Source organism: Bombina bombina, chromosome 3, assembly GCF_027579735.1.
Source record: "Bombina bombina isolate aBomBom1 chromosome 3, aBomBom1.pri, whole genome shotgun sequence".
Lineage (NCBI taxonomy): Eukaryota > Metazoa > Chordata > Amphibia > Anura > Bombinatoridae > Bombina > Bombina bombina.
In genome coordinates, this window is record NC_069501.1 from 318499788 (window position 1) to 318524786 (window position 24999).

At 36.1% G+C, this 24999-nt stretch overlaps 1 protein-coding gene across 1 annotated transcript in view; it reads left to right on the forward strand.

Annotated features, from left to right (window-relative positions):
* The window catches only part of IL1RAPL1 (interleukin 1 receptor accessory protein like 1), a 1236367-nt gene that overhangs the window by 314989 nt on the left and 896379 nt on the right, over positions 1-24999 (forward strand). The window contains exon 3 of the mRNA XM_053705272.1: positions 19829-20015. Coding sequence (XP_053561247.1) covers positions 19829-20015 — 187 coding nt within the window. The remainder of the gene's footprint in view (positions 1-19828; positions 20016-24999) is intronic.

Here is a 24999-nt window from a genome sequence, read left to right on the forward strand (position 1 = left end):
ATTATTAGAAAAAGGGAGTGTGAAAGTATATCACACATTAATTTATTATGCTTTTTATACTGAAATCTCAAAGTATTTTGTATCTCTTTCAGTTGCGTCCTATTAAATTAATTTACACTCATCCATTGATAGGAATTAAAAGATACCTCACTCTTTCGATAGTGTATGAAAAGTTATACATAGATTCTTTTAGATTTTGGGCTCCATGTACTAAGCAGCGTAAGCTGCTCAGGAGCCCTTGCAGGGGAGGTTCGCACATGCAAGCTTGCTTCCCGCAATGTAAGAAGCAGAGTTCATTAGACCTCTGCTTCTTACACTCTTCCCCACCTCTGAGATGGCAAAGAGAAATAACCGACAGCTTACTCGCTCACTCTCAATGATTGGCAGTCCCTACTCTCTCGCGATTGGTTGCACGACTGATGTGGTGGGAATTACACACTTAGCGGAGTGTGTAATACTGCATACTGGCCAGCAGACGAACACTGCCCTATGCAATGAAGGCGTGCGGACAGCTTCTCAAGTCTTTTAAGACATGGGATCTTAAATATCTAAATCATTTTCATGTACACATAATTATATTTAAAGTGACATGACTCAATTTTTTCTCTTTCATGATTCAGATAGAGTAAACAATTTTAAACAACTTACTAATTTGCTTCTATTATCAAATGTGCTTCATTCTCTTGATATCCTTTGTTGAAGGAGCATCAATGCTATTGACAAGAGGCATAGATGTACAGCCACCAGTCACCAGCTAACTCAAAGTAGTTCTGAGCCCACCTAGGTATGCTTTTCAACAAAGCATACTAAGAAAATGAAGCAAATTAAGTGGAATTATGTATTGACATACAACAGTCGACCATTTCTGTGAATTATGTGTTACTTTAATAGTTTGCATTTATTTTTGAATAAGCAATAAAATTACTCATATGTAAAAAATAAGTCTATGGCTTGACTTCTATGGTTGTGTACTTTAGTAAATAAGTGTGCACTCGTGAGGTGGAATCTCCCATTGAATACCAAATTGATTACATCACAATTATAATTTGAATTAAATAGTTATTATATTTTATTTTAAGCAGCTAAAATTGAAAGTTATCAGGCCTTGCACAATATATCAATCTCTCTTTCTCTCTCTGTATGTCTGTCTATCTATCTATCATCTATCTTATCTATCTATCTATCTATCTATCTCTATCTATCTATTTGTTTTGTATTAATTCTGGACATACCAAAAGACTGCTCAAGAACAGAATAACAGATTAGGGAAGTGACAAAATAATGTATTCATGCAGTTAAATTCTGAATAGAATTATGAGCTTTAGTGGCAGAGAAGGATGGGCACTAATAAGAAGGTTATAATAGTTCACATAAGAAAACAAAACTGTAGCATTTAGAAGGAAAACATTTTGCAGAATGCATTATGGTAATTCAGTTGAAGAACAAAATTTACTACTGAAATGAAGAATAAGAAAAAAAGAGTTGCGAAAAATATTTTGGCAAACAACAACTTTTATATATTGATAATATATAAAGTATATATATATGAGTAGTAAATATGTCATGTCTTGACTTTCTTGACTTGGAATACTATCTTTTTTTTTTTAAATAGGTCTCCATTCATCAACCTGCAGGCAAGAGAGCATTTATAACTATACAAGCAAATGCTTGTGCAGTCTTGCCCATTACTCTCATGCAACTAATTGCGTGAGAGTAGAGTTTTTCAATCATTCCAGGCTAATGGATCTAAGATGATAACTTTACCACCTCTAATGTGGCACAGGGGTTTGGAAGCAGCAGTCTTACAAAAGTCAGATTCCCAAGATGCATCCACAGATTGATTAATGAAGCCCATATTGTATAGGCTGACTAAAATTAGTTTACCACCAGCTGCAATTTCATGTGGCGTAAAGGAATATTAAAGTATTTTATTTTCTTTGTTCCTAAATATGGTATTGTTGGACGCATTTAGCTTATTTATTACTTTATTTATTTATTATACTTTAATTTTAGAAAAATGCATTTTCCTGTTATTATTTAAAGGGACAGTCTATTTCAGAATTTATTTTGTTTTAAAAAGATAGATAATCCATTTATTACCCATTCCCCAGTTTCTCATAAACAAAACTGTTATATTAATGCACTTTTTACCTCTGTGATTACCTTGTATTTACACCTCTGCCAACTGTCCCCTTATTTCAGTTCTTTTGACAGACTTGCATTTTAGCCAATCAGTGCTGATTCATAAATAATGAGCACAATGTTATCTATATGGCACACATGACCTAGTGCTGTCTAGCTGTGAAAAACTGTTAAGATGCACTGAGATAAGAGGCAGCCTTCAAGGGCTTAGAAATTAGCATATGAGCCTACCTAGTTTAGCTTTCAATAAAGAATACAAAAAGAACAAAGACAATTTGTTGATAAAAGTAAATTAGAAAATTGTTTAAAAATTGCATGCTCCATCTGAATCATGAAAGTTTAATTTTGACTTGACTCTCCCTTTACAAACAATAAACATGCATTTCTGTATAATTAAGTATGTTTAAATGTCTGTTCATCGTGCTTAAATACATTTAATTATTTTTTCTTTAGTTTAATGTTTATTTAAATAAAATACATAATTTCAAATAAATGATTTAACAGGACAGTAATCACTTTGTGATTGTAATATAAAATGTATAATTATATGTACTTAAAAAAATATATAATAATTAGACTTCTGTTATTTATTTTCCCCCTTTTTCCTGTAATTTAATTGCAATATTATAAGTTTTCTTGTTCTGAGACTTGGAAGTGCATATTGCTAACTTTACAAGCCTAAGTTTTCTATATATCTATCTCTAAATTACTTCAACGGAGATATGAGATAACATACGAAAAAAAAAACATTAAAAAAAATTGAAGTTTTCTTATCATAATGACTTGGCAAGCCTCCTTTACTCCAGCAACAAGTACATAGATGTTCTTCCTAATAAGGCAAGTTGTGGGTGGACTTTTGCTATTTAAAACAATTGTGTCCACCTAGGTGCTCTGAATTTTTTTTTTACTACTGACCTTATATGTTAATCTATAAGAAGGCTGAAGAAAAGAGAGAACATTCCCCTACCAAACCAATTGCCTAGACAGTAGTCATCCTATCCTAGCATCAGGTGGAAGGACAGATAGGAAATCACTCAGCCAAATACAATAACACAGGGACCCAGTGGTTAGATATGGCAACAGACGTACAGCACAAGGGTACACGAGTAGAATAGCAAGCAACTCGTTGGGCAGAAGGAAGGAAAAAGAGGTGTCAGGGTCAAGCAGAGGGTCTAAAACCAGGAGGGCTGAAATGGTACTAAATCAGTAGACAGAAAGAGAGGTCAGTGGAAATCCAGGGCAAAAAGCAAACAAGAGGCAGTCAGAGAAACACAGCAATAGTAAGCAACAAGATATCCAGCAGAAATTAATTGCACACAGAATACAGAAAACAATACTTGATCAATATGGAGTAGGAAGAGCACACCGCGTGGGAAACAGCAGGGCGTGCTAACCTGACACCTTCGAACCATAAATAGCGCAGGGAGCAACAAAGTAATTATGGATGCCAGCTGCACTATCAGGAAACTAGGCACTTTATACACTATAATGTAAATAGCAACCAAGTTGCTAGAACGCCATCCACACTGTATATAACCAACATGAGCTAAACCCTGGCGCGCTCTGACATTTAAAGTCCCTTTAAATAGAAATTATAAAATTGTTGCCTTTTGACACAATCTATGAATATGTAAAGATATTGCCATGAAATATTTACATCTGTACGAAAGAAGAGGGGGAGGAGTTTGGCGGCCATATCTACACACATCTAAACATATGTATTTTGGGTGATTACTATACCGTTAACGCTCATCAACATGCGATGCGGTGCAGCTGCATCTTCTATTCCTGATCTAAGGTATGGAGTTAAGTTGCATTGGGTGTTGAGTGTCCCTTTAAATTAGTTGATCAATACATTAACATGTATTACAGATTAGCTATAAAAGCCTATGGAATAAGGAGAAAATAAATAACAGTGATGCAATAATCTATACTGCAAAAGATTAGTTATTCACATCTATTCTTCAATGTTGATTGATTGATATGAAGCTTCTGGCCCATTGCAGTGTCTGCAACTAAAAATATTACAACCTCTGCTTCTTTATTATTAATCAAGGATGGTTGCACGAGAGAAAGGGGAAGGGTTGCATGAGCAGTTTCTGCATTAGGGGCTCCAACGTTGTGTGGATAGGCTCCCTATCTGGAAACATTGTCTGCACAGATATAACAAATTAAACGGAAGTGTTACCTTTAAAAATCTGATATTAGGTATACAATTTAACCATACTGGTAATAATTAAAAGTGCAGCATTTGTTAAAAAATTTAAAAAAATAATTCCAAACTTAAACACTATGTGTCACACTTGGCGGAGCAGGGTTAGGGGTTTGGAGCTCTGAGGTAGAGGTGTTTGACTTAAAAGGACACTGAACCCAATTTCTAATTTACTCCTATTATCAAATTTTCTTCATTCTCTTGGTATCTTTATTTAAAATGCAAGAATGTAAGTTTAGATGCCGGCCCATTTTTGGTGAACAACCTGGGTTGTCCTTGCTGATTGGTGGATAAATTCATCCACCAATAACAAAGTGCTGTCCAGAGTTCTGAACCTAAAAAAAGCTTAGATGTCTTCTTTTTCAGATAAAGATACCAAGAAAACGAAGAAAAATTGATAATAGGAGTAAATTAGAAAGTTGCTTAAAATCGCATGCTCTATTTGAATCACGAAAGAAACAATTTGGGTTCAGTGTCCCTTTAAGTTTCCGTGGTGAGTTAAAAGGGGGCCAGTGGAATTTCCTATTTTAGGCATTATGGCAAACATAAAGAAAAGTTTATTGAACAGATATAATAATCAGTGGGAGACACAAGACTTGGAAGCTGTGTAATAGGATACACATGACTTGGATGATGTGTAGCAGGAGACACAGAACTTGGACGCTGTACAGCAAGAGACAATGAACTTGGATGCTGTGCAGAAAGAGACAGAACTTGGATTCTGTGTAGCAGGAGTCACATGACTTGGTTGCTGTGTCACATGACTTGGATGTGGTGTAGCAAAAGACACAGGGCTTGAATGTATGCATGCCCGCACTGGAGCCTTGGGCAGGAGGAATGCCTTGGACAGGTGAGTGTACACTGGAACAGGGTCTGCACCTTGACAAATGGGCATAAACTGCAACAGGGTCTGAGCCTTGGCAGGTAAGTGTATGCAGGAACAGGGCCTGTGCCTTGGTAAGTTGACATATGCTGGAACAGGGTATGTACCTTGGCAGGTGAGCATACGCTGGAACAGGGTCTGTACCTTGGCAGGTCAGTGTGTGCTGGAACAGGGTCTGTGCCTTTGCAGGTGAGCGTATGCTGAAACAGGGACTGTGCATTGGCAGTAAACACAGGATTTAGCTGGTGCCACAGGACTAAAAGCATTGCCTATACCGTAGCCGAGGACTGGGGTGCCCACACCTGGACCAAGAACTGGAGTGCACACACCATGGCCGATGACTCGAGTGCTCACACCAGGGTGGAGGACTGGAGTGCCCACACCTAGACCGAGAACTGGAGTGCCCACACCAGGGCCAAGGGCTGTAGTGCCTACACTGGGGCCAAGGACTGGAATGCACACACATAGGGACTTAGGACAGGACAAATGCCTACATTGGCCCCTAGGACAGGATAAGTTCAGTATACACTGGCAGAAGTTATATAGCATAAGACAAAAGCAAAGTACAGGTTCAAGCCAGGGGTCAGGAAACCAGGAAGCAGTCTGATCTTACGATAAGCTCAGGCATAATCAAGAAGAATGGTGAGAAAATCATTAATATAGCAGGATGCAGGATGCAGGATGCAGGATACAGGTCAGAAGCACAAACAAAAGGACTAAACCAAAATGTCAGGGCATGGAGGAGACTGTGAAGCAGTCTTTTATAATTAGATTATAATAAGAGAACTACCTGCAGCTGGCAGGCAGGAAGAGCTGAAGAGCAAGTCCACTCCAGGCAGCAGGTCTCAAAAATTGTTTCTCAAAAATTGCTTGTTTCTCCAAATTGTTTGTTATGCTCTATTATAATAAATGGAGCAGCATCAACCTCATAACTATTCACTTCTCTGGTCACAGAACAAGTTCCATTGGGAAGAATCTCATTATCACAAAAACTTATTTAAAACATAACAGGAAAAAATCACTCTATAAAACAGTCCAATCTAACATATAATAGCATATAACCCTAAAAGCCCAGCAGTCCAGTAGATCATTGTTTCTAAACTCCAGTCCTCAAGTACTCTTAAAAGGCTAGATTTCCATGATATCTTAACTAAAGCACAGGTGAAATAATCATTTAATGGGTAAGAGCAGGTTAGTAACCATGGTTACTGATCAGCTGATTATTCCACCTGTGTTCTAGTTAAGATATAATTAAACCTGGCCTGTTAGGGGTACTTAGGGAATGTAGTTGAGAAACACTGCTGTAGGCCAAAGTATAGGTGAAAAATCCTGACCACACCTCTAGAATGCCCTGGAATGCCCATGGTCAGCCCCTCATTTATGCTTGTGAGATATCCAAGACACCTTTGGTTCTATACAGCAAGACCTCTTTACCTTAATAAACCAGGCATACAAATATTTTACAATTACAACTATTAACACAACTTGTTTTGCCAGCATGTTTCTGAAGTTATGTGGAAGTAATTATTATTTTTCTGAATTGCTAGTGGTTCACAATTAATGTATGCAACGTCATGAGTACTTCACCCATATGTTAATAGCAAGAACACCCTCTAACGAAACACAAAATATAGATGAAGCAAAACTCAATACATTTTGAGCATGATCCTGACTTTATAACGAGTCCCCTCATCAACCTCATGAGCTTTTATTAATCTGCAAAAGATTTATTCATAAGTAGTTGTTACTTGTTTCTAGTTGCTATTAGAAGAGTTTAACGGATGTTATTATAGTATATTAGAAAAATGTCACTTGAATTACTGAGCAATACTAAGTGAAGCAAACATTAATTATATATGACTTGGTGATTAATGAGGTATTAGCATTACAATAAGGCATCAGCTGTTTCACCGTAAGGAGGTTATGAATGTTTCTTGGCATAAGTGTAATTGTGATCTTTTTTTAAGGATCTTGCTAGCGCTTAAACTTTTGAATATTTAGGACAAATTTATATTGGTGGTGCTAATTTTTGTTGGCTGATAGCAGCTAAAAACTCCTGCTAAAAAAGAAAACACCATCCGGCTGTTTACAAATCTGTCAGAATTTAGTATTGCCCTCCTAATTTAAAATACTAGAGGGTCAAAGAATTTTTTTCCATAAAAGAAGGTGTTTAATGTCCTTCAAAAATAAAAGTGTTTGGCTTTCTCTTAGGTGTTAATCAAAACACACACACACATACACACATATACACACACATGTATCACATATATATGACATAGATGTAAATTAATATATTTTAAATAGCTGTCTATGTCTATTGAGGATGAGCAACTGCAAAACAAGTCTTTTCTAGAATTGCTAGGCCTAATTGAGATTTTTTTTTTGTTTTCTAAAAATCAATAAAGTTGTTGAACGTTAAATGAAAATGGGGTACGGTTATATTTATAAACCTTTCCCCTTAACATGTTCCCAATGACATGTTATAACAGCTGCAGAGTATTAAATGTATTAGTTTTATTTTTGTATTTGAGATAACTGAATTTGCTCATTGAAAGCACCATCCTTTCTTCTCAAGAACATATTCAATCAAATAGGCTAAGAAAATGATATGAATCACAGTCTTTGTATATTCACACTTTAAATTTGCCAGCAAAATCATACTGCTTATTTGAAATTCTGAGTAGGTATTAAAGCATTGTCTTTTTATTATGCACTTGTAACTATGTAATTCTTCTGCATTTAGTGGTCCTTTTAAAGATTATAAATGGGACATTTAAGTAATATTTTATATATTTGTATAGTATATACAAGAAGAACAGTGTAAATATTTGCATATAGAACAATTTCATAAAGCATTTAAAGCTGTACTTTTAAAAGAAAATATGCAAAGTTTTCCATTCCTGTACATATCCTTTAAAAAGTCTTTTCAGTATGTTTATATATAATGTTCTTTGTAGTTGACAGTTAGGAATAGATATAAAAATATTGCACATATCAAACAAAACTGTAGCATGTTGCAGGGTTAATGGTATAACTACAGGAATCCTTCCAACCTCTGTGCATTTGAAAAAAACACAGCTCTCAGAGTAAACATCTAGGAATAGAAGGACATTTAGATAATGACTGCATATAGCAAAGTACATTTTGAAATATTATTTGGAGAAAACAACATTTTTATATGGTACAAGAATATCCAGTCTGTTTATTTTTTTTAGCATTATTTAGTGCTCCCATTACTTTACATTTACCTCAGTTTAATGTATTTGGGTATATTGTCCAAGAAATAGCCACTTTTGTAATTAGTGCATTCTCCTAAACTATGCTCCAGGCAATGTCTATACAACACATTAAAATGACCACAAAGTGGTGATGATGAGGAAGGTTACAAGTAGTGGGTACTGTACATATTCCATGTTATATTGACTTCAGAAAGGTGACAAGCAAGGGGCAGTTTAATGTGTGGTATAGACATGGCCCAGTGCTTAGAATACCTCTGTATGCAGTATAAAATGAAAGGGGCAGAATAAGGACAATCAGCACAGAACAGGGCTGGATTGGCCTACCAGGATACCAGGAGATTTCCCGGTGGGCTGCAGCAGCTGGGGCTGGAAAGCTACAATTTAAAGGGGTGATTAATGGATGCAATTGGGTTGTAGGGTTGCTATTTAATTTTGAAAAAAATATTGGGGAAGGAGTGTCCCAATAATCCCCTTTGAGAAAAATTGGGGCATGTGCATTCTACCGACTCAATGGAAAATAAGGCGGGTCTTCATATTTTTCCAGGGCTGCTTTTTATTCCCAGTCCAGCCCTGGCACAGAACCATAGTAAACCACAGACAGGGAAGTGCTGACATCTAAAGGCTGCACTCACATTGCTCACTGCTGTATGTGTGTGTGTAACTCGTGTTCCCATGCAGGGCTAAGGTGGGGCGTTACTGACTGTCTCTGTCAGCCAACCAGCACAAAGGATCAGGCTGAGTGACAGGAGTGTGAGCCGCCCTGCAACTGCTGGGCTGTCAGACTGAGAAAGTGTTAAGGCTGTGACACACTGCAGGCGGAGCGGTGCGCAGCATGTAGATGCAGCTGTGCGCGCTCAGTGTGTCCTGCCTTTTCATCTCTGAGCACTCTGCTGTGTCAGGTCGCGTAGCTGAGCACTCAGAGATGAAATAATTGAACTTCAGAAGCAATGCGACTCGGTGCGAAGCAGCTGCATCGCCTCGCGCTGCATCGCTTGCAGTGTTTCACAGCCTTTAGCGCCAGGAAACATTCTGCTCTGCCGCTTCTGCTTTAATGACTCCAGGGATTTATGTTTGTAATGCATGAGGATGTTTAATATGTACTTTATGTTAGTGCGTCCATTCGATCTAGCTAATCTATCTATACACACACACATGTATACTCCAAACATCCCAGAGAGATCTCACACACTTCAGGTGCTGCTTGTAATCGGGGAAGCAATAACTTACCAGCTAGTGCAGCACTGTGACGTAACTCAGAAACTTTTATTTTTTTCTGAGGATACAAGTTCATGTAAATTACATAGATAAGGCAGAGTGATACAGGGGAATTTTCAGCGAGATATGTAATGTTTATCAGCATGACCACAAAATAAAGTATGGTTGTTACAATTTCTTCTGCTGGCGTCCTGCTGGTTTGTGATCATTGCTATTCAATACCTTTTCGGAGACATCTGGTAACAGGAAACATATAAAACAGTGGCAATGTTTTTGCCCAACACCGGTCACAGAGCAGATCCTAATTCTGCATACGATTGTAATAGGTATGTATCTTGATATGATAATAATCTTATACTTCATATAACTAATACAAACTTATGCAGAAGTAGTAACTGCTTTGAGACCGGTAGATGGAGAGAAGCCCACTGGTCTGGTGCATATAGGAACCACTAGGATAATGAGCGGTTATTTTTTGTTCCTGCTGCAAAAGGCACCCTGCACTAAAATTGGCGCATTGCGCATGCGCCGAAAATGGGAACGTTGAGGATCGCAAAGTTACTGCGATCACTGGCAGAAGAGGAAGGGAGGAAGATTGGGAGAGGGGGGGGGGGGGCTGGCGGCCATTTCAAAACGGTCGAGGGACATGTAGTAGGTAATTTTACTTGAAAACTATATATTTAGCAAAATTGGGCTACAGTTTGAACTATTTATCCTAGTAAACTTTATCTGTATTAGTAAAAACCTTTTTTGGGTTGACTTGCCCTTTAAGCTTACACTTTATTGGAAATATACGCAGACTTGTTCGGCTTTATCTTCCATCAAAGACTTGTTTCTGTGTTAACTGACTAAAACATTTTTTATTTTACCATCAGTTAATCTACTTCTGTGAATGTATATCCTAATCATCATAACTATCACTGTAAATAACATCTACTTGTGGTGCCTTATGTAGGTTAACATAATATCAGTACTAAGTTATATGTAAAATTGCAATGCATTGGCAATAATTAAACAACACCAGAAAATATGGCAACACGCAATCAGCAATAATAATAAAAATAATAGTGAGAGATCAGTGATTAGTAGAATTATGCTACATCAAAAGAAAGCAACACAATTTTCACTAGAGATGTTATCAAGCATATTATTAAATGAAAGATCATGTAACAATAACTATTGTTGTCAGCAATATATACAGAACAGCTATTGTGATAACTTTAAAAATATGGAACAAACCAATGAATGAACAATTATCTGTATGAAGCACTTTGAAGATGAACTGTATTAGGAAATGGGTGCTTGGTTCAAAAGAAAAGTTGCTTTTATGCTACGTGAGGCATTTTGAAGTGTATAAGGGGGAAATGCTGCAGTATAAAACAATTAGTAGAATTTGTTATACAAGACTTGGATACTTTTGTACAATTTATCTATACCAAATAAAATTTCACATCTGTTTTTGGGGCCTCCAAACAAATATCAAGTTGTTGAAAATTATTATAAATCACCTCTCCTGTATAGTGATGAATAAAGATAATACGTGTAGTTGCACTTATATTATATTGCACTAATATGTATAGAGTTATGTGAGAATTAGATATATACTTATTAATGTGAAATGTATCTGTGTGATGCTGCAGATTTGAAATCAAATTATGTCAAACCATTCTGGATAGGGTTAAAGGGCCATTATACACTCATTTTTTCTTTGCATAAATGTTTTGTAGATGATTTATTTATAAAGCCCATAAAGGTTTTTTGTTTTTTTTAAATGTATAATTTTGCTTATTTTTAAATAACATTGCTCTGATTTTTAGACTCCTAACCAAGCCCCAAAGTTTTATTTGAATACCGTCAGCTACCTTCTCCAGCTTGCTTCTGTTTGTTTAAAGGGGGAGGGGGGAGTGTCTTATTTCCCACTTGCAGTGGGCTTTACAACTGCCTTTTCAACAGAACTAAACTGAAAGCTTCTAAGTAAGTTTTTAAACAGTTTTATACTGGATTTTTATATCAGTATCTGTGCATCTTATTCTTTATAGTAGTGTCTATTACATGCAGTTATATGAAAATGAGTGTATACTGTCCCTTTAAATTGTCCATCACATCTTTGTTTGTTGTGTCTTTTATAGTATAATATGTTAGTACCACCTTTTTAAATATGTTTTTGTGATAAGTTTAAGGTAACCTTCTCAATATAATGTTATATATGGTAACCAGAAACAATAAATATTATAAAGCAAGATAGAACTATAATTATGTTACCAAATACTTGACCTTTTAATGAATTCCTTTTTATTTTAACTGATGTCCTTGACTAAGCAATATTTGATAGTTGAATATTCCATAAACTCACTTATATATGGCAGTTTCACTCCTGGTATTCTAGTGTATTTGGGCAGAAACAAAAAATTATAACCATGAAGCACAAACAATATGGACTCCAAGGGGCAAATTTATTATGGTGTGGACAGACATGATCCACTATAGCGAATCATGTCTGCCACACATCGATAAATGCCGACAGCATATGCTGTCAGCATTTATCATTGCACCAGCAGTTATTGTGAATGGCTGGTGGAATACCGTCTCCTGAAGATTTGCGGCCAATTGGCCGCTAGCAGGGGGTGTCAATTAACCCGATCGTATTCGATCAGGCTGATTGCTGTCCGCAACCTCAATGAGTTAAAGAGCAGCGGTCTTAGGACCGCTGCTTCTTAACTTCCGCTTCAGGCGGAACTGAAGCAGAGTGGGTCGGTAGCAGCATCCGCTGCTTTATAAATGGACACCCAAATCTTATTATAAAATAATAAAATAAAACACTTAGGGCTAGATTACAAGTGGCACGCTATCGCTATAGTTATTGTGGGTCACGATAAGCAATACAACGATCATGATATCTAGTGCACATATTACAAGTTGAAAGTAAATGGTTGCGCTCAAGTGCAAACAAAATTTCCACTAAACGGATAAGCGCACTTAAAGACATAAAATGTAAAAGTTAAAAAAATATTCACCAAACACAAAAAAATATTACACTCATATATACACTTTCTGACAAAATATTTTTCACTGTATGTCTAAATATGTGTATGTGTGTGTGTATATATATATATATATATATATATATACATATACAGGGAGTGCAGAATTATTAGGCAAGTTGTATTTTTGAGGATTAATTTTATTATTGAACAACAACCATGTTCTCAATGAACCCAAAAAACTCATTAATATCAAAGCTGAATAGTTTTGGAAGTAGTTTTTAGTTTGTTTTTAGTTATAGCTATTTTAGGGGGATATCTGTGTGTGCAGGTGACTATTACTGTGCATAATTATTAGGCAACTTAACAAAAAACAAATATATACCCATTTCAATTATTTATTTTTACCAGTGAAACCAATATAACATCTCAACATTCACAAATATACATTTCTGACATTAAAAAACAAAACAAAAACAAATCAGTGACCAATATAGCCACCTTTCTTTGCAAGGACACTCAAAAGCCTGCCATCCATGGATTCTGTCAGTGTTTTGATCTGTTCACCATCAACATTGCGTGCAGCAGCAACCACAGCCTCCCAGACACTGTTCAGAGAGGTGTACTGTTTTCCCTCCTTGTAAATCTCACATTTGATGATGGACCACAGGTTCTCAATGGGGTTCAGATCAGGTGAACAAGGAGGCCATGTCATTAGATTTTCTTCTTTTATACCCTTTCTTGCCAGCCACGCTGTGGAGTACTTGGACGCGTGTGATGGAGCATTGTCCTGCATGAAAATCATGTTTTTCTTGAAGGATGCAGACTTCTTCCTGTACCACTGCTTGAAGAAGGTGTCTTCCAGAAACTGGCAGTAGGACTGGGAGTTGAGCTTGACTCCATCCTCAACCCGAAAAGGCCCCACAAGCTCATCTTTGATGATACCAGCCCAAACCAGTACTCCACCTTGCTGGCGTCTGAGTCGGACTGGAGTTCTCTGCCCTTTACCAATCCAGCCACGGGCCCATCCATCTGGCCCATCAAGACTCACTCTCATTTCATCAGTCCATAAAACCTTAGAAAAATCAGTCTTGAGATATTTCTTTGCCCAGTCTTGACGTTTCAGCTTGTGTGTCTTGTTCAGTGGTGGTCGTCTTTCAGCCTTTCTTACCTTGGCCATGTCTCTGAGTATTGCACACCTTGTGCTTTTGGGCACTCCAGTGATGTTGCAGCTCTGAAATATGGCCAAACTGGTGGCAAGTGGCATCTTGGCAGCTGCACGCTTGACTTTTCTCAGTTCATGGGCAGTTATTTTGCGCCTTGGTTTTTCCACACGCTTCTTGCGACCCTGTTGACTATTTTGAATGAAAAGCTTGATTGTTCGATGATCACGCTTCAGAAGCTTTGCAATTTTAAGAGTGCTGCATCCCTCTGCATGATATCTCACTATTTTTGACTTTTGTGAGCCTGTCAAGTCCTTCTTTTGACCCATTTTGCCAAAGGAAAGGAAGTTGCCTAATAATTATGCACACCTGATATAGGGTGTTGATGTCATTAGACCACACCCCTTCTCATTACAGAGATGCACATCACCTAATATGCTTAATTGGTAGTAGGCTTTCGAGCCTATACAGCTTGGAGTAAGACAACATGCATAAAGAGGATGATGTGGTCAAAATACTCATTTGCCTAATAATTCTGCACTCCCTGTACAGTGTATATATTTATTTACACATACATGGGTAATTATGTGTTTATATGTGGGTATAAGTATATACATACATATATACACATATAAGAACAAATATAAACATGTAAAGGCATACCTTGGAGATTTTGCGGGTTCGGTTCCAGACAACCGCAATAAAGCGAATATCGCAATAAAGTGAGTAACACACATTTTTGGGGTTTCCCAGTGTATATAAATGTTATATGTACATTATACTGTAGTCTATTGAGTGTGCAATAGCATTATGTTTTAAAAAACAATGTATATACCTTAATTAAAAAAAAACTTTATTGCTAAAAAATACTAGCATCTGAGAAATTTTCGTTTCGGATATTCAGGAAAATTTGTTTCTATGAATATTCACTTCCTGCATTATTCAGCTTTTGTTTAGCTTAAAATGAAATGAAAATCAAATTTTCATTAAACATTTACATTTGTTTTTGTTAAAACAAATGTAAATGTTTCAAAGCTACAAGTGAAAAGTTCACCTGTAGCTACAATACTTACCTTAACGTACTTTCCAGAACACGGAGAGCACGTTAAGGTAAGTATCAAGTGCTTACATTTTAAAAGATATACACACACATATATATATATATATATATATATATATATATATATATATATGCACACACTTTGGAGCTCTTTACACTCGTGTAAAATTATTTTTAAGCAATTTTAATATTTCTAAAATATTTTACTGTGTTTTTAATGTAAATATATTACATTAAAAAGTTCTTTTGTATTTCTAAAAATATATTTCTATATATATCTGTATGTATATATATATATATATATATATATATATATTTTAAATATTCATATTGATATATAGGTATAGATTTATAATTTACCCCCCCTCCCACTTTTTTATATATATACACTCACCAGCCACTTTATTAGGTACACCTGCTCAATTGCTTGATAGCACAAATTGCTAATCAGCCAATCACATGGCAGCAAGTCAATGCATTTAGGCATCTAGACTTGGTGAAGACGACTTGATGAAACTCAAACCGAGCATCAGAATGGGGAAGAAAGGCGATTTAAGTGACTTTGAATGTGGCATGGTTGTTGGTGCCAGACGGGCTGGTCTGAGTATTTAAAAAACTACTGATCTACTGGGATTTTCACGCAAAACCATCTCTAGGTTTTACAGGGAATGGTCAGAAAAAGAGAAAATATCCAGTGAGCGGCAGTTGTGTGGATGAAAATTCCTTGTTGATGTCAAAGGTCAGAGGAGAATGGTCAGACTGGTTCAAGATGATAGAAAGGCAACAGTAAATCAAATAGCCACTTGTTACAACCAAGGTATGCAGAACACCATCTATGAACACACAACACATTGAACCTTGATGCAGATGGGCTACAGCAGCAAAAGACCACACCGGGTGCCACCCCTGTCAGCTAAGAACAGGAAACTGAGGCTACAATTCGCATAGGCTTACTAAAATTGGACAATAGAAGATTGGAAAAATGTTGCCTGGTCTGATGAGTCTCAATTTCAGCTGTGATATTCAGATGGTAGGGTCAGAATTTGGCGTAAACTATATGAAAGCATGGATCCATCCAGCCTTGTATCAACGGTTCAGGCTGGTGGTGGTGGTGTAATGGTGTGGGGGATATTTTCTTGCCACACTTTGGGCCCCTTAGTACCAATTGAACATTGTTTAAATGCCACCTGCTACCTGAGTATTGTTGCTGACCATGTCCATCCCTTTATGACTACAGTGTACCCATGTTCTTATGGCTACTTCCAGCAGGATAATGCACCATATCACAAAGCTCAAATCATCTCAAACTGGTTTCTGGAACATGACAATGAGCTCACTGTGCTCCAATGGCCTCCACAGTCACCAGATCTCATTCCAATAGAGCACCTTTGGGATGTTATGGAGCGGGAGATTTGCATCATGGATGTGCAGCCAACAAATCTGCAGCAACTGTGTGATGCTATCATGTCAATATGGACCAAAATCTCTGAGGAATGTTTCCAACACCTTGTTGAATCTATGACATGAAGAATTAAGGCAGTTCTGAAGGCAAAAGGGGGTCCGACACGGTACTAGCAAGTTGTATCTAATAAAGTTGCTAGTGAGTGTATGTATATATATATATATATATATATATATATATATATGAACATTTTCTTCTATGTGACGAACATTGTAATGTAAAATATTCATAACTCACATTAAGTTTAGTGATGTAGGTATAATGCATGCCGGGTTAGCATGTGAGCGAGAAGTATTTTGTTTTTTATTTAGCGTGCTATATTTAAGTCTATAGGGAGATGAAGGTAAAATGGTTGTGATGTCTGGCATCGGCTTTTGCTTTTGTGCTAACTTTCAACTTGTAATACACGCGCTAACCTGGTCATGTTAAAATTTTACTTTGAGCGTTATTGGTACACAAGCAAAAATTTTTGTTAGCGGGCCACTTGTAATCTGGACTTTAGTCTCAGCTACAATTCTCTTGTACTTAATTAGTTTGTAATATAAATAAATAAGTACATATTTTAAGATAATATATAAATATATGCAATCAAAGATACATGGTTATATGTTGTATGGTTACGTATGTGATTAAGTAATAAATAAAAAATATTGTCATTATATGTGCAATAGCCTAATATAGTATTTCTGTTCTGGGTTGTTCTATTCAAAATTCCCTGACAGATAATTTTTGTATATATTTTCTAGATATATGTGTAAATTAGTGTGCATATACGTTAAATATGTATAGAAATTTGTTTTACAATTGCTGATATAAACATATTTATTTTTTAATTATCAGTATTTGTAAAATGTGTTTACTAGCCCTGCAAATAGGTAAACAAATTGTTTACCATTTTATTTAAAAAGACACCCTTGTTAATAATGGACTAATTCTAATAAAGAATGAATATTATTAACCTAGTACAATTTCTACACATGTGCAGTGTTGGTATTGTGTGAAATATTTTCTCATCTTTGGTGAATACAATTTATTAAACTTAGTGATACCTTTTCTATTTACTTCTTAAAAGTTGGTTAAAAAAGTTGCATGAGGCCAGTAAATGGCATCTGCTTCAAGCCATTCAAAAATTTCCACAAATAGCCATCAACTGAAAATAAAACCAACCTTGTTAAATGTCAAACAAACCAGACTTCACTTGACAATTTTTTTACAATTTAAAGAGGGTTTTAGCGGCTTCAATCTGTTTACAGTAGATTGAAACTGAATTACTACACATCTGAATGTAAGAATTATATTAAAGGGCCACTAAACCCAAAATCTTTCTTTCATGATTCAGACAGAGAATATAAATTTAAACAACATTACAATTTACTTCCATTATTTATTTTGCTTCATTTTTTAAATATCTTTAGTTGAAGAAAAAGCAATGCACATGGTGAGCCAATCACACGATGCTTCTATGTGAAGCAACCAATCAGCAGCTAGTGAGCATATCTAGATATGCTTTTCATCAAAGAATATAAAAAGAATAAAACAAATTAGATAATATAAGTAAATTAGAAAGATGTTTAAAATTGCATTCTCTTTCTAAATCATAAAAGAAAAAATGTGGGTGGCATGTCCCTTTAATGTAAGAATTATATTTAACTGCCTCGCACTGTCAAAAAAACCTTATAACAATTGTCACTATTATCCACTGTCAACATAAGCAGAGCTTTTTGTAGCTACACATGTTGCATACAGGTCAATATATCAAAAGCACAATAGGCAGTATTCTACTAGGTGGTCCAAGTTACTCTACATTTTCTAGAAAATCAGGTGTTTTTAATAGCATCACCATATTGAATCCAATTTGATAATGTGAGTTGGTATTCATAGATGAATTTGCAACCAAATGTGCTTTACTAAATTATCTTTTTGAAGATTTGTATTTAAGCTTTTTTCATTTATTTTTTTAAATATGGGTACATCCTTACTAATTATACTGGTTTCAGTAAAATTATAAAATAATGGAGTCTAACGTTGCAAAACCAGAGGTGTAGCATTAAAAAATGAAAAACTATCAAAATGTAATGAAATCTAAGAGATTACAGAAGGCAACATGTAAAATATTTGCTAAACACTCTTTGGAAAAGGGTTAATGGATGACACAACTTAGTATGTTTATAATTGTTATTATGAAAGGAGCTTTAAAAATCAATTCTAATCTAATATGGAATACAGAAAGAAAATCCTATAATTTTATGAAAAATTTATGAAACTGTTAGATACATAAAATACTTGAATAGATCACCTGCAAAGGTTTTTCTAGGTATTATTAGGAAGAAATTAAAAATAAGCAGAATTGACAGAAAAGTGCATCATTTCAGATTTAAAGGGACAGTATACACTCATTTTCATATAACTGCATGTAATAGACACTACTATAAAGAATAAGATTCACAGATACAAATATAAAAATTCAGTATAAAACTGTTTAAAAACTTACTTAGAAGCTGTCAGTTTGGCTCTGTTGAAAAGGCTGCTGGAAAGCCCACTGCAAGTGGCAAATAAGACACTCCCCCCCTCCCCCTTCTTTTGCATATGAAAAGACCCTTTACACAAACAGGAGCAAGCTGGAGTAGGTAGCTGAGCGTATTCACATAAAACTTTGGGGCTTGGTTAGGAGTCTGAAAATCAGAGCAATGTTATTTAAAAATAAGCAAAACTATACATTAATTTTTAAAAAAAACTTTATGGGCTACATAAATAGATCATTTACAAAACATTTATGCAAAGAAAAAATGAGTGTATAATGTCCCAGTTTTGAAATTGGTACATTTATCTTATGTTAATTTTACCTCTTCAGATATCATTGACAGTTCTCAGATGCAAACACTAAAATCCCAAGTAGAACTATGAAACTTGCTGTGTTTACTTGTTAAAGGGACATACAACACATTGGGATATAGACCAAATATAATAATATATACTTTAATTACTTTACCTGCAAATTTATACTGCAGTGCCTCGCCATTAACCCTTTCTTTTTAGTTTCTGAATTGTAAAGCTCTAACTCCCCCCACATATTTCCTTCTTCTGTTCGCCTCTACCGGGTGCGTTGGTTGCTGTTGATTATTTCCTTCTATGGCTGTATCTATATCTATTGTTGTTTTGTTAGAATGCAAAAGTACATAGGGATTATCTGCTGGAGCATGCCTAGAAGCTGTGAACTCAGTTGAAATACAATGCCTGTGTCTAAACACTGATAAGGGTGGGTGGAGCAGACTGCTCCAGATAGCATGGTTTTGTAACTAATTTTGCTGATTTTTAAAAATTATTTTAAAATACTTGCTAGCAATTTTTAAACATTTTTTTTATTGCAAACTATTTTCACTTAATTAGCTCTTTTAGGATATGCACAGATCTCAACATGTTTTATGGCATTTTAATGTTTCTAATATTTCTTTATATATTTTGTTTTAACAGGAACTCAACCTACTGCATGAAAGTTTCTATTTCCTTGGTTGTTGGGGACAATGACACAGGACTTTGCTATAATTCCAAAATGAAATACTTTGAAAAAGCTGAACTAAGCAAAAGCAAAGAAATTTTATGTCCAGAAATAGAAGATTATGTTATGCCATACAGAGAGCCAGAAATCAAATGGTACAAGGTACAGTAGAAAATAGATTAAAAAATTCGCTGAACAGATGGCATAAAATGTCTGTGTCTGTCTGTCTGTCTGCCATGGTACGACACGGCTGCAATATAAGTAGATAATTACTTTTTCATTGAAATTTTAAAAGAACATTGTTTTTTATTATTTATATGAAAAAGCACAATTTAAATCCTGAAAAAGTAAAGAAAATATGTTTTAAAATAAATTAAAATAAATATGACAGTAGCCTTTAATTATGTCTTTATGATGCTACAATGTTCATTCAAGGGTTCCATAATCTGCATTATTTTAAATATTCCTATAACTATTAATTGCAAGAAATCATTTGAATAGGATTTGCAATCACTAAAACCCCCGACAATGTCATGAAGAGCAGTTCATTGGTTTTTAGAGGACATTTCCCTCCAATAAATAAGTAAATAAACACTTCTACAGCCCAAATTAAAGGAACAGTCTACTCCAAAATGTTTATTGTTTAAAAATATAGATAATCTCTTTATTACCCATTCCCCAGTTTTGCACACCCAACATGGTTATATTAAAATACTTTTTACCTCTGTGATTACCTTGTATCTAAGCCTCTGCAGACAGCCCCATTATCACATGACTATTTATTTAATATCTATCGACATGTATTTTAGCCAATTAGTGCAGTGTCATGCTCAACTCCACGGGAGAGAGTACAATGTTATCTATAAGGCCCACATGGATTAGCAGTCTCTTGTTGTGAAAGCTAATACAAAAAAGCATGTCATAAGAGGCTGTCTGTAATGGCTTAAAAACAGGCTGAAATTTAGAGGATTAAATGTTATAAAGTATATTAATATACCAATGTTGGTTGTGAAAAGCTGGAGAACAGGTAGCAAAGGTGTTATCTATTTTTTTGAACAATAACAATTCTGGTGTAGACTGTCCCTTTAATAATTTATACACATTTACAGCTAAACTATCTAAATTATTGTACATCTGTACCCTAGGAAAACAAATATAATTCAAGTGTGTAAAAAAAATGGTAACACAGTACATATGTGTTTCTGGTAAATGCATATATTGTAGTTTGTGCCAGAGCGAAAAATTTGGTTTGCCTGAATCTTTCAGAATGAACATTCATAAAATGTAGTTTTTCAAAAATTTGCCTACTGTGTTGTTCAGTATTATTCTTCTTGTAAACTAAACGAATACTGAATATTTGTGGAACAATTACATTTGTTTTCGTTAAACAAATTTAAATGTTTAATTGCTACAGGTGAAAAAGTTTACCTACAGTGTTACATACTTACCTCTAGCGAGCTGGGGAGCCGCACTAATCCTGACCCTTCTTCATAGAGCCACAGCTGTGTTAATAGGAGGCTTAAGCCTATATTTAACAAGGTCTGGCGGACCTCGCTGAATACGGTGAGCAATACGCTCTCCGTATTCAGCATTGCACCAGCAGCTCACAAGAGCTGCTGGTGCAACGCCGCCCCCTGCAGACTTGCGGCCAATGGGCTGCCAGCAGAGGGTGTCAATCAACCCGATCGTACTCGATCGAGTTGATTTCCTGCGATGTCTGTCCGCTTGCTCAGAGCAGGTGGACAGGTTATGGAGCAGCAGTCTCTGTGACCGCTACTTCATAACTGCTGTTTCTGGCGAGTCTGAAGACTCGCCAGAAACACGGGGCATCAAGCTCCATACGGAGTTTAATAGATATGCCCCATCGTGTTGTGGATCCCAGGGCCTATGCTAAAAAACCTTCACCTTTAGTGCAGGCCCGGGGATATGCAGCGCTAAGCCTCCTAATAGCGCACCCTGGGGTTCGGTGAAGAAGGGTCGGGATTAGCGCAACTCTTCAGCACACTAGAGGTATTTTTAACTCCTATGTTAATGTAAAGGAATTGATTGAATGCTGACTAATTATGTCAGCATTTCTTTGTTTTCTTTATATTTTGTTGTTGGTTCGAATATTCATTTGGTGAAAACAAAATTAATATTCTTGTTTTGTTAACAGATTTGAAATCCTAACACAAGAAATGCACATTTGTAGTATTTATGCACATGTATACAGTAATTATATATTTTTAACATTTTATATAGTGATTTAGCAATATTAAGGTTACAAAAGATTTCCACCTCATGACTGATCATCTGTAATTAACATTAATCAAATTTCAAAAATGGGTGTGATAGTATCACTGTGTATAATCCTCCTGAACAACAAGCTTTTCTTCTATTAGTTTTGGCGGTGTAATAAAATCTTGATAAAGGCATTACACTGCCAAAACTAGTAGAACAAAGGCTTGTCTGGAGTTAAAGGGACAGTTTACTCAAAAATGTTCTCCCCTTTAATTTGTTCCCAATGATCCACTTTACCTGCAGGAGTGTATTAAATTGATTACAAGTAGCTCCTTTACCCTTATATTGGCATTTGAAATAGTTGATTTAGCATGTGGTATCCCCACCTAGGCTTTGTAAACACAGCCAGCAGAAGAAATGACACTACCAGTGGGCTATAGCAGAGATAAGGTAATAAAATGTTAATTTCCCATTGTTCTCTCCAAGTACTGGTGATTGTTTTAAGGACAGATATAAGATAAAGAAGCAGGTATATGTGCACAATGTGATAAAGTAATGAGATCTGATTATACCTACAAACTCAACCCATTTTATTCGGTTGTGGCTTCAAAACACAAAATCAGAGCTTTAATATACACAAATAAACCTTAAAAAGGTAATTTTCATACATTTTTTACTCTGCAGTTGGTAAAAAAAGCAATTGTAAACACATTAAGGGGAAAACTATTTTACAGTATACTGTCCCTTTAACTGCCTTAAGCTCTGGGAGCTGTACAACTAACTGAGGCCTAGATTTAGAGTTCGGCGGTAGCCGTCAAAACCAGCGTTAGAGGCTCCTAACGCTGGTTTTGGCCGCCCGCTGGTATTTGGAGTCAGTGATTAAAGGGTCTAACGCTCACTTTACAGCCGCGACTTTTCCATACCGCAGATCCCCCTACGCCATTTGCGTAGCCTATCTTTTCAATGGGATCTTTCTAACGCCGGTATTTAGAGTCGTTTCTGCAGTGAGCGTTAGAGCTCTAACGACAAGATTCCAGCCGCCTGAAAATAGCAGGAGTTAAGAGCTTTCTGGCTAACGCCGGTTTATAAAGCTCTTAACTACTGTACCCTAAAGTACACTAACACCCATAAACTACCTATGTACCCCTAAACCGAGCTCCCCCCACATCGCCGCCACTCGATTAAAAATTTTAACCCCTAATCTTCCGACCGCCACCTACGTTATACTTATGTACCCCTAATCTGCTGCCCCTAACCCCGCCGACCCCTATATTACATTTATTAACCCCTAAACTGCCCCCCACAACATCGCCGCCAGCTACTTACAATAATTAACCCCTAATCTTCCGACCGCAAAGCGCCGCCACCTACGTTATCCCTATGTACCCCTAATCTGCTGCCCCTAACACCGCCGACCCCTATATTATATTTATTAACCCCTAATCTGCCCCCCTCAACGTCGCCGACACCTACCTACACTTATTAACTCCTAATCTGCCGAGCGGACCTGAGCGCTACTATAATAAAGTTATTAACCCCTAATCCGCCTCACTAACCCTATCATAAATAGTATTAACCCCTAATCTGCCCTCCCTAACATCGCCGACACCTAACTTAAATTATTAACCCCTAATCTTCCGATCGGAGCTCACCGCTATTCTAATAAATGTATTAACCCCTAAAGCTAAGTCTAACCCTAACACTAACACCCCCCTAACTTAAATATAATTTTAATCTAACGAAATAAATTAACTCTTATTAAATAAATTAATCCTATTTAAAGCTAAATACTTACCTGTAAAATAAATCCTAATATAGCTACAATATAAATTATAATTACATTGTAGCTATTTTAGGATTAATATTTATTTTACAGGCAACTTGGTATTTATTTTAACTAGGTACAATAGCTATTAAATAGTTAAGAACTATTTAATAGTTACCTAGTTAAAATAATAACAAATTTACCTGTAAAATAAATCCTAACCTAAGATATAATTAAACCTAACACTACCCTATCAATAAAATAATTAAATAAACTACCTACAATTACCTACAATTAACCTAACACTACACTATCAATAAATTAAATAAACACAATTGCTACAAATAAATACAATTAAATAAACTAGCTAAAGTACAAAAAATAAAAAAGAACTAAGTTACAGAAAATAAAAAAATATTTACAAACATAAGAAAAATATTACAACAATTTTAAACTAATTACACCTACTCTAAGCCCCCTAATAAAATAACAAAGCCCCCCAAAATAATAAATTCCCTACCCTATTCTAAATTAAAAAAGTTACAAGCTCTTTTACCTTACCAGCCCTGAACAGGGCCCTTTGCGGGGCATGCCCCAAGAAGTTCAGCTCTTTTGCCTGTAAAACAAAACATACAATACCCCCCCCAACATTACAACCCACCACCCACATACCCCTAATCTAACCCAAACCCCCCTTAAATAAACCTAACACTAATCCCCTGAAGATCTTCCTACCTTGTCTTCACCATCCAGGTATCACCGATCGGTCCTGGCTCCGATATCTTCATCCAACCCAAGCGGGGGCTAGACATCCACTGAAGAAGTCCAGAAGAGGGTCCAAAGTCTTCCTCCTATCCGGCAAGAAGAGGACATCCGGACCGGCAAACATCTTCTCCAAGCGGCATCTTCGATCTTCTTCCATCCGGAGCGAAGCGGCAGGATCCTGAAGACCCCCAGCGCGGAACATCCATCCGGACCGACGACTGAACGACGAATGACGGTTCCTTTAAATGACGTCATCCAAGATGGCGTCCCTCGAATTCCGATTGGCTGATAGGATTCTATCAGCCAATCGGAATTAAGGTAGGAATTTTCTGATTGGCTGATGGAATCAGCCAATCAGAATCAAGTTCAATCCGATTGGCTGATCCAATCAGCCAA